The sequence below is a fragment of the Phocoena phocoena genome, chromosome 1 (genome assembly GCF_963924675.1).
Source record: "Phocoena phocoena chromosome 1, mPhoPho1.1, whole genome shotgun sequence".
NCBI classification, from domain to species: Eukaryota; Metazoa; Chordata; class Mammalia; order Artiodactyla; family Phocoenidae; genus Phocoena; species Phocoena phocoena.
In genome coordinates, this window is record NC_089219.1 from 16,004,870 (window position 1) to 16,019,458 (window position 14,589).

General features: G+C 39.0%; 2 protein-coding genes across 10 annotated transcripts in view; one reads left to right on the forward strand and one right to left on the reverse strand.

Moving 5' to 3' along the window:
- The window catches only part of EIF4G3 (eukaryotic translation initiation factor 4 gamma 3), a 370,135-nt gene that overhangs the window by 41,751 nt on the left and 313,795 nt on the right, over positions 1–14,589 (reverse strand). For all 8 annotated transcript variants that reach the window (XM_065893987.1, XM_065893977.1, XM_065893968.1 and 5 more), the window contains 7 exons: positions 10,689–10,835; positions 9,030–9,266; positions 7,879–7,983; positions 6,319–6,451; positions 3,569–3,663; positions 1,300–1,393; positions 176–293 (listed from right to left, as the gene is read on the reverse strand). In XM_065893987.1, coding sequence (XP_065750059.1) covers positions 176–293; positions 1,300–1,393; positions 3,569–3,663; positions 6,319–6,451; positions 7,879–7,983; positions 9,030–9,266; positions 10,689–10,835 — 929 coding nt within the window. The remainder of the gene's footprint in view (positions 1–175; positions 294–1,299; positions 1,394–3,568; positions 3,664–6,318; positions 6,452–7,878; positions 7,984–9,029; positions 9,267–10,688; positions 10,836–14,589) is intronic.
- On the forward strand, positions 9,426–9,713 carry LOC136131263 (small ubiquitin-related modifier 2-like). Of its 2 annotated transcripts, XM_065888087.1 has the most exons (2): positions 9,426–9,578; positions 9,651–9,713. In XM_065888087.1, exons 1-2 carry the CDS (start codon positions 9,426–9,428, stop codon positions 9,711–9,713), a joined length of 216 nt encoding a protein of 71 aa, XP_065744159.1. The 2 variants fall into 2 exon arrangements, with proteins under 2 accessions (XP_065744159.1, XP_065744152.1); XM_065888080.1 differs by having other exon boundaries at positions 9,426–9,713.

The following is a 14,589-nucleotide window of genomic DNA, read 5'->3' on the forward strand; positions in this document are numbered from 1 at the left end:
TCAACTTTAGGGATGAAAGGAATCTATCCATAGGGATTATCATAATCTGTGTGTGTGTGTGTGTGTGTGTGTGTGTGTGTGTGTGTGTGTGTTTGGGGGGAGGGAGAGAGAGACAGACAGAAACAGTCTGACAAGCAGGTCAGTCTTGAGTTAATGTGCAGACCAAGCTTCTTACCTAGTTAAGGTCCGTCGGGAATCAAACTCTAAAGGCGTGGATGATGTAGACCCTGAGGCTGCTGGAGGTTGCAAAGCAGAGAATCTGTTTAAACTGGAAGCACTTGACCTTAAGGCATCTATAGGTATTGAGAAGTGAGAAAAAAATACAAATCACATGACTAAAATACAGCTTCTAATTGATCTGCCTCCTTGGGGTGGGGCCTGAGACTAGGCACTTCTAACCAGCCTAATAAGGTGGTACCAATCTCCTGGTCCACAGACCACACTCTCAGAAGCACAGTGTTAGAGGGATCTTGTATGCAAAAAAGGATTTAGGAATCTTTGTTCACTACAACCATTTGCTCCTTTAAAAATATAATTAAATTATCCTAAGTAGGGCATGGGAACGGTAAATATAGGAAGGAAGGAGGCAAGCAAAAGCAAAACAAAATATTTCACTTAAAAAAGCTAACTAACAGAAATGCTGTGATATCATTTACATAAAATTATGGATGTGAGTTTAAGTGAACAATTTATTTTCTAATTTAAAAGAAAAAAGGTCAAAATTACGTAGTGGAAGGGAAATACGGGAAGGAGGTTAACAATGAAGTTTACATTTTTTCCATTGGTCTTTCTTTAGCTTTTGAGATGTGTTTGTAATGATCCAAATATTTCAGTCCTAAAGCCAAATCTCTCAAAATCTACTTTCGGCAAAGATTTTGAAAAATATTTTAATCTAATTCTTTTTTTCTTTTACAACTCCCTGAAATTAAATGCTTCTGGGTAATAATATTATTTTTCTCAGCAATATGAGTTTCCCTTTTTAACCTGGAGTCCCAGTAATTTTTCTAATTATACTGAATTTGTGAACAATAACAACAGCAACAAAGGAATCAAATAGATTAAAGTTGTAAATAACCTAACTGAATTAAAAAAATTTTTTTTAAATATTCAAAATACCTAAGGATCCTTACCAAGGAGGAAACGCTCAAATTATGTTAGAGTGGGACACCAATAAATCCAGCTATGATTAGTCTATAGATATTTTCCTAAAATTGTTTATGAAATGACTGCAGAAAGCATTGTAAGGTGAATGCTAATAGACCACATGCAGGTTCCCAAGAAGGGACACTCCATACTTACCAGTCTCACTTGCCTTTGCTCCACCACTGCTACCTTTTCCCCAACTGCCCAGCTGTGCTTTAGGTACCAGCTGAATTTTCTCATCAATTGTGGGCTGTAACATAAGTGACCACAAATCAACAACAGGAAATATTCTAGAAGAACAGTTTACCTTTTTTTTTTTTTTTTTTTTTTTTGCGGTATGTGGGCCTCTCACTGCTGTGGCCTCTCCCGTTGCGGAGCACAGGCTCCGGACGCGCAGGCTCAGCGGCCACGGCCCACGGGCCCAGCTGCTCTGCGGCATGTGGGATCCTCTGGGACCAGGGCACGAACCCACGTCCCCTGCATCGGCAGGCAGACTCCCAACCACTGCGCCACCAGGGAAGCCCCTACCTTTTTTTTTTAACCGTGAAATAAAACCAATTTCAACAACAAAATTTTGCCTGGAATGCTCACATAAGAAACATAAATGGGAGCTGTTCACATTAAATTGGGATTCCCATGGCCCCTGAAGCACTCTCTAGAATCCAGCTTCCACAAAATACAGTTAGAAACCACTGGTCTGGAGAATGCATTCAGATCCTCTAAGACGGCAATGCCAATCTGCTAAACGTAAGTAGTGTCTAGTGATTCCCCTCTTACAATAATGCCCAGGGATTTAAAAAAGGAAAAAAGAAAAAAAAAAAGAGTAAACAAATACTACAAAGTCAACTCATTAATCTCTTCAAGTGACTGTCAGAAAACAGGTTGAAAGACACAAAGATTTCACATTTTAGCAAAGCCTAAACTAGGGTGGGGCTGGGAAGGAGAGGTGGAATAGGAGCATTCAATAAAGAGGAATAAGACAAAAGAGAATGAAATGTTAAGACGGGGAGTTAAGGTGCCCGATATCTCTCAGGTTTAACTCTCCCAGCACAACTTCAGTACAAATGAATCCAAGTTACTCATAAAATGCACACCACAGCACAAAAGCTGTAAAGCAGTGCCTTGTAACAAAGGTATTACTATATTCTGACGGTACTGTTTGCTATATGACAGTTAACAGTGAATTTGCTTAATGGTTTTGAACTTTTAATGAGATGTTTATATAGAGTACCTACAGTATAACTAGCTGATATATACTACATTTATTTTTTTTAATTTATATATTTTTCAAAATATTAAGGAAATAATGTTGTAGGTTTATCATAGTGCTGATGCACAGAAACAGTATTGTAAAACACAGACAAATGATTTTGGTTAAAACTGTCTCTTGCTGGAAATGGAAGTGGATGGGAATCAAGTTGTATTCAGAAATGGAATTCCTTCTCTGAGACATAAACAACTGGAAGAATGTACCAGAATCTTAGAGAACAGGATCCCAGCTGATACATCAAAAGAGACCCAGAGAGGGACTGTTCTATCCTGAAGCAATCTTGACAAGACCATAAAGATGCAAACAACACAGCCCATCTTCTTTCATTTGATATTTTCAACATTAGCTTCAGGTTGTCTTTATCCTACTGGCAGGCTGCCAATTTTCAGGACTATGTAAATAATATTACAAGTAAGGATCAAACTACACTTGAAAGTGATTTGCAAAACTCACTGGGCTGTACAAGTTTCCACTTTTACAAAATGTAATTCTACTTTCTCTGTCTTTTCCAAGGTTCTTCATTCTACTTATAGTGATCAACTTCCACTGCTGAAAACATCTGCTAGGAGAAAATTCTTTCCTCTTACTGCCCATGGATTCTCAAGAGAAGGAAAGAGAATACATTAAATCTTTATCACAGAATAATTTCTGGTAGGTCCTCTGTGATTTCTTTTATGCCTTGGATATAGCAAACCATTCATTCCTTTCATGATTAGACTTAGACAGGTACCTGCTTCTTCCTCAGAGCTAAGAATATACTGTATATATATTATACAGTATGAATATTATACAGTATGAATATACTGTATATATATATGTATAAAAGCTTGCAATTAACTATGACTTCTCAAGAATTTTTATCATCTCTCTTATACTAAGCATCTCATACCTTTAAGAATTAACCTAGTCAATTAGTAAGCCTTAGTAAACCTAATTAACCTAGTCCTCCTTAATAAACACTCATAGAAATAAAAGGACTAATGCGAGGACAAGTAGGTAAGAATACACTTATTGATGATGCTGAGCTGTAGAAATGCATCTGCATGAAAAAACCTCCACCCCATAAAATCTGCAATATGGCTATTTTATATGAGAAATAATTTTGAGAGCTATGTTTTGGGGCTGTTTTAAGTTGTGTTTAAATGTCACACTCACCTTAGTGATTTTCAGGAATTTTGAGGGGTCCAGTACCCGACTATTCTTGGCCCCTTGAACAGTGTTCCACCCACCTTCGTCCACTCTCTGGACACCTGCAGGGAAGACAGAGCGAGCCGCTCTCTCATCTGTCTCAAATCAGTTTGACAATGAAAGGGCAAGCAATATTTTCAACTCAGCAGCTCCAATCAAAACCCAGGAAAAAGACAAAAGAAATTGTAAAAGCGTTGCTGACAGTCTCTTTACTACCCACAACATGAAAGCATCAAGCAGAAGTACTTTGCTTGTATCCATCTCTCATGAAACATTACTGACCTAGAAGAAATCAACTGATACAAATGAATAGGGATTTAGTGCTAGACAAGGGAGGGCCAAATCTAATGTTTATAGAGTTAATGATGAGAACACTTTGGGAGAGATCAGATGGAAATAATTTATTGCAAAGTTTATTTCACTTAATGGTGTCATATGACACACTATGCTTCGATCATCCCCCCCAAACCTGCTTCTCCAAACTTTCAGCTGCTGAGGCAGAAAACCTTGATTCTTCTTTCTCTCACACGTCACACCTAATCTGTCAGCAAATCTTGTCAGTTCAATGTATTCAGCATCTAGCCCCTTCTAATCACTACTAACACTACAAATTTGGTTTAAGCCAGCAACACTCCTCGACTGGTATAAAAACATCGTCACTGGCTTCCCTGCTTTCACCCTCACCTGTTTTCATCATGGCAGCCAGTGTGACCCTAGTAAAGTGTGAGTTAGGTCCTGTCACTTCTCTGCTCAAAACACTTCTGTTATCTATTTCACTCTGAGAGAAAGACAGGTTCCTTATAAATGGCCTACAAACTCTAAATAATCTGGCCCCCTTCCTCTCGGACCCAATGTCCTATCACTCTCCCCCTATGCCCTTTGCTGTAGCCACACTGGCCTCCTTGCTGATCCTTGAAAAGGCTGCTTCAGGGCCTTTGTACTTATTATTCCCTTTGCCTAAAACCTTCTCCCCCAGATATCCACATGACTCATTACTTCATTCAGTCTTCGCTGAAACACCAACTTTTAATAGGCTGCCCAACCTCCCTATTTAAAACTGTAACCTCCATTTATCAAACCTTGCACTCCTACCCCCTCCCTCTCTGTTTTAGCTTTTCTATAGAACATATCTATCTGGCAAAACTGTATATTTATGTATTTGTTCCCCATCCCACCTCCCACTCCTCGTAAGATGTAAGCTGCATGAGGTAAGGGACTTTGTCTCTCCTGTTAAGTGACAAGCACTCAATAAATATTTATTGAATAAATGAATGAAAGACCACCAAACTGTCTGTCCAAAAGCTTTTCCAATCCTCACGTATCTCTTGATTTTCTCTTTGCTAAATGGTATTAATGATCATGAACAGGCTTGCTTATTCCTTGTTCCTGTGAAATGGAAAAGCACACTTTCTTCCCTGGAGGATTCATCTCTCAGAACTTCACCATGAGCTATACAGTGTCTATGGTAAATAAGGGCTAATGGTTATTGAGTATTTACTAGGTGGCAGTTGCTACACTGAACACTTCACCTATATTAGCTCATTCCATCCTCACCCAAATCCTAGGTACTATTATGTGATCAATTTTACAGATTAAGTGACTTGTGCAAGGTCTTACAGCTAGGATGCAGGAGAGCTGAAATTCACATCAAGATAGCTTGGCTCCAGTCTATGCTCTCAACCTCTACACTAATATGACCCAGTCACTTAACTGACCACTTAACTGTACAGTGGACAAAATGAGCATTCTCATTTGGATGTCATCTTAGAAGGAACAGGCTTAAAAAAAAGAAGATCATTTCCTTTCTGAAAAAGTTTTCCTCTTCTAATGTTCCTAAACTTAGTCAACAGACTTTCTATTTTCTCAGGTGTAAAATGCCTTCTGTTTCATCTTTCATCTTACCTTCCTCCACATAGGATTTCAGGCAACAGCAACATTTCTGAGTTCAGTGTAGCCCTTGATTCATCATGTGAAGAGCAACAGACTCATTTTATTTATGTATCTCTAGCATGACATTACTCCTTTGGCTCAAAAACACACAATGGCTCCTTAATGTCAAATCAAGCCGAAAGTTCCTAATCTGGCTCTATTCTTCTGGACAAACATTTTTCCATTCCTTCTGAACACTTAAATTTTACTCTAATCAGGCTTACTGATTCCTCTTTACAGTATATGTTTATTTTAATTTCACGACTAAAATTTTTCCTTCCCTTCCAAATATCGTCCATCTACCAACACCCAGTTCAAGTGCCCCTTCCTCAAATAAAGATTTCCTCCAGGTTTCTACCTCTCCTCTTCTGAATTTTAATAGACTTAGTGGAGAATACATTTCATAATTGATAGCATCTTCCATTTGCTTGAAAATGTCCCCTTTATTAGTTTTGGCTTTCCCGATAAACTGAAAGCTTTCAGAGGGAAGGAGCTACATCTTCTACTTCTTTTTATATCTCTCACCAATACTGAGTATACAGAAGATGCTCAATAAAGTCTTGTTGATTACTGCCTTTGAAGTAGTCAAAGAAATCATGTTTAGTTCCTGTATCCTCTGCTTTTACTCAACAACCAGTCCCCAGGTGAAGCTGCGTCACTTACCAATCACCACTCCATTCTTCGGGTTAGTCTTTCTGCTCTCATTTCATATTTAAAAATAGAAGTCTTAAACATCTATCCCTCAAAACTCCCACGTTCTCTAACGCCTGGTGGACTGCACCCCTCACCTGGTCTTCTCTTCTCTTTGGTCATGAGTTGCTGGACCTTCCTCTGCTCTTCTTGTTCTTCTATTTTAGCTTCTTTGTGAATCTGTTCAATAGTTTTAGGCCCTTGATCTGCTCTTCGAGATACCCAATTACACTATAAAAGGAGAAAATGAAGTTATCAGCCAGATAACTAAAAATAAAAAGGAAAATAAAAATAAAAAGGAAATTTTTGAGAAACTGTTTTATACTTTGCTGGAAAAGTATAAAATACATATAAAATCTGGTACTATGGCAGTTTTTCATTACAGCCAAATAATTAAATTTTTCTCAATCAACCCTGAGCTGCTGTATACTGAGCATTCCAACGGCTGGTGGATAAATACAGAGTGAAAGACTGGCCCAACTATCTATCTATCTATCTATCTTCCTTCCTACCTACCTACCTATCTATGCATTTTATCATTTTGTATTTTTGAAAGGAGTGAGAAGAGGAATCAACACAGATCAGGATTCTCTGGCCTTGACTTAGTCTGGTATGTTGCCACTCAGTTCATAGCACACTCCACTGGGGCTCTAAATCGAGGATGACTAGCCTTTTTCTTCCTCCCATATCAAGGTTCTGGGGTCTACACAAAATGCCGCACCGCTCTGAGCTCCGGTTATCCTCTCCACTAAGGACAAAACAAGCTGTCTCCTTATAGTTACACTTCTCCCTTTACTTCCCTTCCCAGCGATAGTCTCAACATCTGATACCAACATGAGTGACTGAAGGAACAGGTGGAGAAGTTTTTAACATTTATATTAGCTCGAGGCAAGAATGGCAGAAAGCTTGAAATCAGCATTCAAAATTCTGATCAACTGGTAGTGGCTTTGCTAATAAGAAGGATCCTGAGGTCACATCTCGGCTTAGGAAGATAAAGAATCGTCATCAATACCATCTGGTCTGGGTGCAGGGCAGGGAAGAGGGGGACCTATATTCACTTTCTCTAGCTGAGCGTCAGCTGCAGTATATTCCCTGTAGGAGTTAATATAGGAAAAGGGAAAAGAGGTGGTAGTGGTAAAAACTACACCTGGTATGAGAAATGAGAAAAGAAAAAAAACCCCAGCAGAACAAGAGGGTATACGGTAAGAAAAAGAGAGGAAGACATGAACGTCTCTTTTGAACTGGGCACGATACATAATTACCTCAGTGAATCTTCATAACACATCTGCAAAGTAGGCAACATCACCATTTCAGAGGCTAAAATGTAATGCTTAGGGAAGTTAAATATATTCACTTTGAAGATGAGCCTTCCTGATTATTTAGCATGCTAAGACTAAATTTAAATGACCACAGAATGGCTGATTTCAAAACTGCAATGTGGTCTGAAAATCAGAATAAAGAAAAGAAACAAGTAACACACAGGTAGGTGTATATGCCCTTTGTCCTTTCACATAACTCCCTCACGAAAGTTTGTCAGTTCAAGTTCTGAGAGTCAGGCAGCAAAAGCATTAAATTATTATACATGTAAATCTCAGGACATCCTCCCCAAGCCAACTCCTGAAAAGAGACTGTAGTGGTAGGCTTATTTTTCTACTTACCAGCCTTAGGTCTATCACATCCTGAAGCATGAATCGAATCCTAGATGAGGTTTTTCTTTCTTTCACAATTTTTTCCATCTGATTAAAATACTGGTCCATACGTGGCTGCAGGATACAAAATCATTAGTGTTCCTGGCTGAGGAATTCAAATGTAGTTTTACCATGTAGAATTTTAAACGGCCTATAAACACAACTTATAGCCAAAAGGCCATGTGGTAGAATGTTTAATTGAACGTGACACACCCAAAATAAAGGCTACATATTCCAGGCAGCTGGTCACAGTCACAGGCCAACAAAATATAAATGAAAATGTCATACTGCAGCTCCTTGCAACCTTAAGAGAGGGGTGGGCTGTGTCCTTTGCCCCTTTCCAACCTTCTGGGCTATCAGATCATTAAAGACAAGGGCTACACCTTAGCGATGACAAAATGTTAAGCTGGAGGAACTGAAATTTTTTATCATCGCTTAGCCACCAGGCCAGCCTCAGACTTCCTGCCCCTGAACTTCATTTACATGACTGAGAAATTAACCTCAGTCTTGTATAACACACTGATATTTGGGGTTTTCTGTCACAGCCAAACATAATCCTAGCTGATTCTGATGTTATGAAACATTTCTAACATTATTTCTTTGATGCATTTCTAATTTCCCTACCCGTTCTTTGGAAAGGACCATGCTATATTTGAATTATAATACTTTTAATGATTTCTTATATTATGGTTAGATAGCTCTGTCGCTAATGCTCTATTTAATGAGAACATAAACTTGAGAAAGCTATCGTGTCTTCTTTGTTTCTGTCTTACCCTCAGTCCTGGCCCTTAGTAGCTTTTCTCTCCAAAATTTCTGTCCACAATTTGCTATACATACACATACAAATGACCTGTGAAACAGTCATGCAGAAAAAGGACAAGAGACAGATAATCTCAATTCATGAATTGGCTTTTATATAATTTGGGACCCTCTTCACTTCTGACTTTAATGAAAATGTGGTAAGGAGCATGATGGCCCAACAATGACAAGGAGAAGGGCAAAAGAAGAAAAACAAGCAGCCTAGACTGCTGGGGCGAGATGGACACTCGTGTTGACAGTCTACTTCTTCCGCAACTGACCAAGAGTCCCTGCCGGAGGTTTCTGAGATTTGGGGTTTTTACCTTTGCTTTCTCAAAGTCCAGGTCTTTGCCAATTGTGGTGAGTAGGCGACACAGGCACTCGAGGGATTCTTCATCATGGTTCTTTAGCAGCTTCACCACACAGTCATGCATGATGGCTTCAGTCAGCATTTTGAGTTTAAAGAGTTCTCCAATGAACTTGATGTTACCAATGGATCTCCGCCGGGCTTTATCCTTAGCTTCCTCTAGTTCATCATGAAGTCTTGTCCTCTCCTCCGGCTATTGTGTAAGGAAGAATAACAGAATCTTGATGATGGAAATGGTACTGCATAATAGGTGCTAAAACATACGCTTGACCGGTGCTGCTTGTGTGCTTGTTCAGGGCAGACCTGGTACCTCTTTTGTGAAGCGGCAGCTGAGGAGACTCCAGTGCTCACCATGGCTGATGAAAAGCCCAAGGAAAGAATCAAGATGGAGAACAATGACTGTATTAATGTGAAGTCGGCAGGGCAGGATGGTTCCAGGGTGCAGTTTAATATTAAGAGGCACGCACCATTTAGTAAACGAACGAGAGCCTGCTGTGAACGACAGGCTTTGTCAGTGAGGCAGATCAGGTCCCAATTTGATGGGCAGCCAATCAATGAAACAGACACACCTGCACAGTTGGAAGTGGAGGATGAAGATGCAACTGATGTGTTCCAACAGCAGACAGGAGGTGTCTACTAAAGAGGAAACCTGCTACTTTACTCCAGAATTCTGTCCTCCAGACCAAGAGGACGTTCTCAATTAGAAAACCGCAATTTGGTTCCACCACATCCTGACTATTACAGTATAGTTTCTCTATTCTTTCATTATCCCCTTCCCCATTCCTTTATTGTACATAAAGTAACTGGTGTATATGCACAAGCTTATTGCATTTTTTTTAAACTAAATGGCCAGTGGTATCTTGTGATCGACATCACATGGAGATGGGATGGGGAAAAATACCGGTTCTGTGAAGCTACCCCCTTTTCTCCATTAGTAGCATGCTCATTCAGCTCTTATCTTTATATCCCAGTAAGTTATTTTGCTCTCACTATTTAACGAAAAAAAAAAAAACAGCATAAAAACTCTTGCATACCTTGTTCGATTGGAGAATTTTAATGTTTTTCATGTATCACTGTAAAACCAAGGACAATTTTATAACTCTTTTGTACGTAGCTGTTACATGTAAGGCAACCTGTCTTTAGGTAGGGATAAATTACTCTAAAAGAAATGAATCCTAGGTAGTTTTCCCTTCAAGTCAAGCGTCTTGTCGTTTAAATAAATTTGTTTAAAAAAAAAAAATACGCTTGGATTCATGGTCCTCACCCTTTCTAGGGGTCAGGGATACCCTTTGATATTCTGACAGTAACTACAGACCTACTCAGAAAACAAAACTATACCCATAAGTGTGCATCCATTTCAGGAGATTTCTGGAATTTAGTGACCTTTCTGAAGTCTAGGTTCTGAATCCCTATCTTAGAAGGTTGAGCTGCCCTTACATGTGGCACTAAAAGGAATAAAGCATTCCTCTAAACACCAATACAGTATATTTCCACGTGAAGAAAAGGCCACAGGCACCTACTGAAGTAGTAGGAAGGTATTGTAGCCAGCTTCCTGAAAATTCTATTTGATAATGCTCGAAGTGCACAAGCACTGCCTTTCCATGGAAATACTTACAGCACTGGCAGCCTCGAGTTCTCTCTGCTTCTTCTCAAAGACATCATCATCAGCTTTATCTTTTTCAAACTCCTTCTGGCAACGGTTCAGTAGTAGCTTCCGGAAATTCACTGTGTTACCAGGCTTGTCCGCCATGGGTACTTTCAGCTGCATCCAGATGGGAAAATGCAAAAGCGGCAAAATTACGGAAAGAAATTTAATGATTTTCTCAAAATATCATTTTCTTTATTGTGCAAAATAACGCTGACGGAACCACAGGTAAGCATTCTTTCTACAAGATATATACAATTTAGCTTAAGGCATTTCACGTTTTAATGGTTAAGACGTTTTAAGTTTTATACAGAAAAGATACACATTCCTCTCATATAAATGTACTGTATCCGCTCTGACTGGCTGTGCCTCTAGCTGACTGAAATCCTTGTAATATTACTATCGTCATGATTCTGCACTCCTCTAGACCTTTTTAACTCTGAAGGGTTATTACTTTTGTTTTTCCTCCTACTACTGTAGGTACTTTGGTTTAAAGGAACAAATAAAAACGAAATAAAGCAGGGGAGAATTTCATGGCCATAGGAAAACTGTTGGAGGTGAGATCCTTATTCTAGAAAAAAGCAGAAGTGCGGGGACACATTTGAGGATTTTTGAGATATCTATTCCTAAGGGGAATGTCACAACACTGTAATACTAGTATTTACTTTGACTATCAATATAGTATGTTTATTATTATTACTTTTTAAAATAAAGTTATTTATTTATTTTTGGCTGCATTGGGTCTTCGTTGCTGCGTGCGGACTTTCTCTAGTTGCAGCGAGCGGGGTCTACTCTTCGTTGCTGTGCGCAGGCTTCTCATTGCAGTGGCTTCTCTCATTACGGAGCTCGGGCTCTAGGCACGCGGGCTACAGTAGTTGTGGCTTGCAGGCTCAGCAGTTGTGGCTCGAGGGCTCTAGGGCGCAGGCTCAATAGTTGTGGCGCATGGGCTTAGTTGCTCTGTGCCATGTGGGATCTTCCCGGACCCGGGCTTGAACCCGTGTGCCCTGCATTGGCAGGCAGATCTTAACCACTACGCCACAAGGGAAGTCCCTATTTATTATTTCTTATGTGTCAAAAGAAATTACTAATTCTCTAAAAGTTCAGTCTAATAAATGCCCACCTTAGAAACATTCTTTTGATATACAGAAAGACTCAGGGTGGAGGGGAGGCGCCTCTTGGAGGCAAGATGCTTACAAGATTTCCATTCAAATCCAATGACAATTGCTTTCTAGTAACTGCAATAGCTCACACCTTCAAGGTTACTTGTAACCAGACACAGAGACATTCTTATTTAGAATATAAAGAAAGTGGACCGGTACAGTGATTGACTAAAATATTCTATTTTACAGACAAAATCCCCTGAGTACCATTTTGAACAGTCATTGCCTCACATGGCAAAATGGTTTTTCTAGAATCACAGTGGCTCCCAAAGTTCTGAAATACATGGTCTTCACCCTAGATTTAGTGGGAGAAATTGGTAAAAAATGGGACGTGTTGTATTCATACTCACAAAAGAGTTATCAACCAGAATGGACTTGGACAACTACTGATCAAGGCTGAATGGCTAGAAACTTGAGGGCTGAGGACTACGATACTATAGTACAATATATTTGTGCCAGAACTGATGGCACACTCTCCAACATATTCCCAATGGATATGAAAGACCATTCAACAAGTCCAGTTCTTACCAACCAAGGGTCAAGTGTTTCATTATACTTTCTTTTCAGCAAGAAACATTAACTTAGAAAGAGGGGAAGATGATCAAATACTTTTTAGACAACCATAGAAAAGCATGTCCCTATCTCCAAATTCAGGCCATTCAAATGCAAGTGACTACAAGTCACTTCAAAGTCAGGCCTATTCTATGATCACACAAGAGTAGGTGTTAATCAGCCTTAAAGAAAAGAAATGCTACACAAAAGCAAAGGTTTTCTTCAAAGTAAAAGCCCTAAGTAGACTCTTACTATATACAACCCAGAATATACAACAATGCGCTACAAGAAGCATATCTACAAGCGAGGTTATATATAACAGAGCACCAACATGACATAAGGTTCCAGAATAGACTGAAGGTTCTAAAAATCAGCAGTTATATCCAATTTGCTACTGTATAGGAACACAAGTAAACCAGTCAAAAGGTCCTATCCAACTTCCTGGCATATTTTACCTATATTAACACTAAGAACATAATAGAGTGATATAATAAAAATCACCTGGGCCATAATGAGATGTTTCCTGCATTATGTATTTACTGTGTAGAGAATGAGAAAAATGTGGATAATATGAAAATTCAAGCCACTGTCTTATGGTGAGAGGGACCAGAATTAAAATGAGTCAGAAAGGTTAAATAAATACAACTTGTGATATGTTGGTTTATAGAAACAAATAGAAATGGCATAAAGCAAAGGAGAATTTTTCCCTACACAAAATGTATAAAAAGCTTTGCCTTTTACACCTTTTATGTAGGGAAGGCTATGTTGAAAGTGTTGGATTAAAGATCAAAAGATTTGCTCACTTGGTTTTAAACAAAGGCAATTCTTTTAACCCAAGTTCGTTTCATCATCTAAAAACAAGGGAGGCACAATCCCTGTGTCTAACCTAGAGTGCAGCTTTAAGCATCCAGTGAACCAGGTTTGGGGGAAACACTTTATAAGTCACAAAGAATAAAGTTTACCTGGGGTATGGGGAACACTGAAAGTGAAAGAGCACTGGAATCCTGAGTCATAAAATCAGGATTTGGATCCCAGCTCTATACCTAATCAGTATGTAAATGTGAGAAAGTTACCTCATTAAGCCTTAGTCCCTTCATGTGCAGAAGGAGGCATTCCAGTGATTACAGATTGAGGGACATCATAAAGTAGCTGTTGAAACAGGAGCTTTGGAGATAGTCATAACCCCAGATCTGCCATGTGACTTTGGCCAAATGAATTAGCTTTACCCAACTTCTGTTTCTTTCTAATATGGGGATAACATCTATCTCTTAGGACTGTTTGAAGGATTAAATGAGATAGTCTAAGTAAAACAAATAATAGTTTCTAGCACATAATTAAGAGTACAATAAACTACTATAGCTACATTTAAACTTGCAGCTGTATTTGACATGTTTGTAAGTAAAAATTAAGAGAAATCTATATTCTAATAACATAAATATCAAAGAAAGTATTTAAGTTAGCTCACAAAGCAATTAGGGAGAGAACCACAAAAGGCAAGAGAATTGAATATCTGCTACCCCAAAATGATGGTCATGGGACACTTCACATGTATAGGACATAAAGAACATGTAATTGTGCATAAGCTTTTTAGATATATTCACATGGAAGTATTAAAATCAACCAATCAGCAGAATGGCCACAAATCCGCAAGAACATTTGTCTCCAAATGAATGAATGTCTAGCTACACAACCCCCTTAAGACTTGTTTTGGAACTTGATCTTAAGGTCCTCTGGGGATGGTTAACAAGGCTGTGGAAATAGGCCAGGGAGGATATATCCTCTGAGAATTGTGATGCATGGTAACTTTTTTCTTCTTAAGAGATGATAAGTTAAACAGGATTATGACATTATTAAGTCAGCATGTATTGTCAGCTGGACATTGGTCAGGAGACTCAGTAAAATTGGTTAGTTAGAACAGAACATGAAGAGTGGGTGTCTAGTCTGGTAGGGCTGCTATAACAACATATTGGGTCGGCCAAAAAGTTTGTTCCGGTTTTTCTGTAACATCTTAAGGAAAAAAACCCAAGTGAAAATTTTTGACCAACCCAATACCATAGACTGGTGGCTTAAACAACAGACATTTACTTCTCACAGTTCTGGAGGCTGGAAGTCCAAGATCAAGGTGCCAGCAGATTTGGTTCTTGGGGAAGAAGGACCCT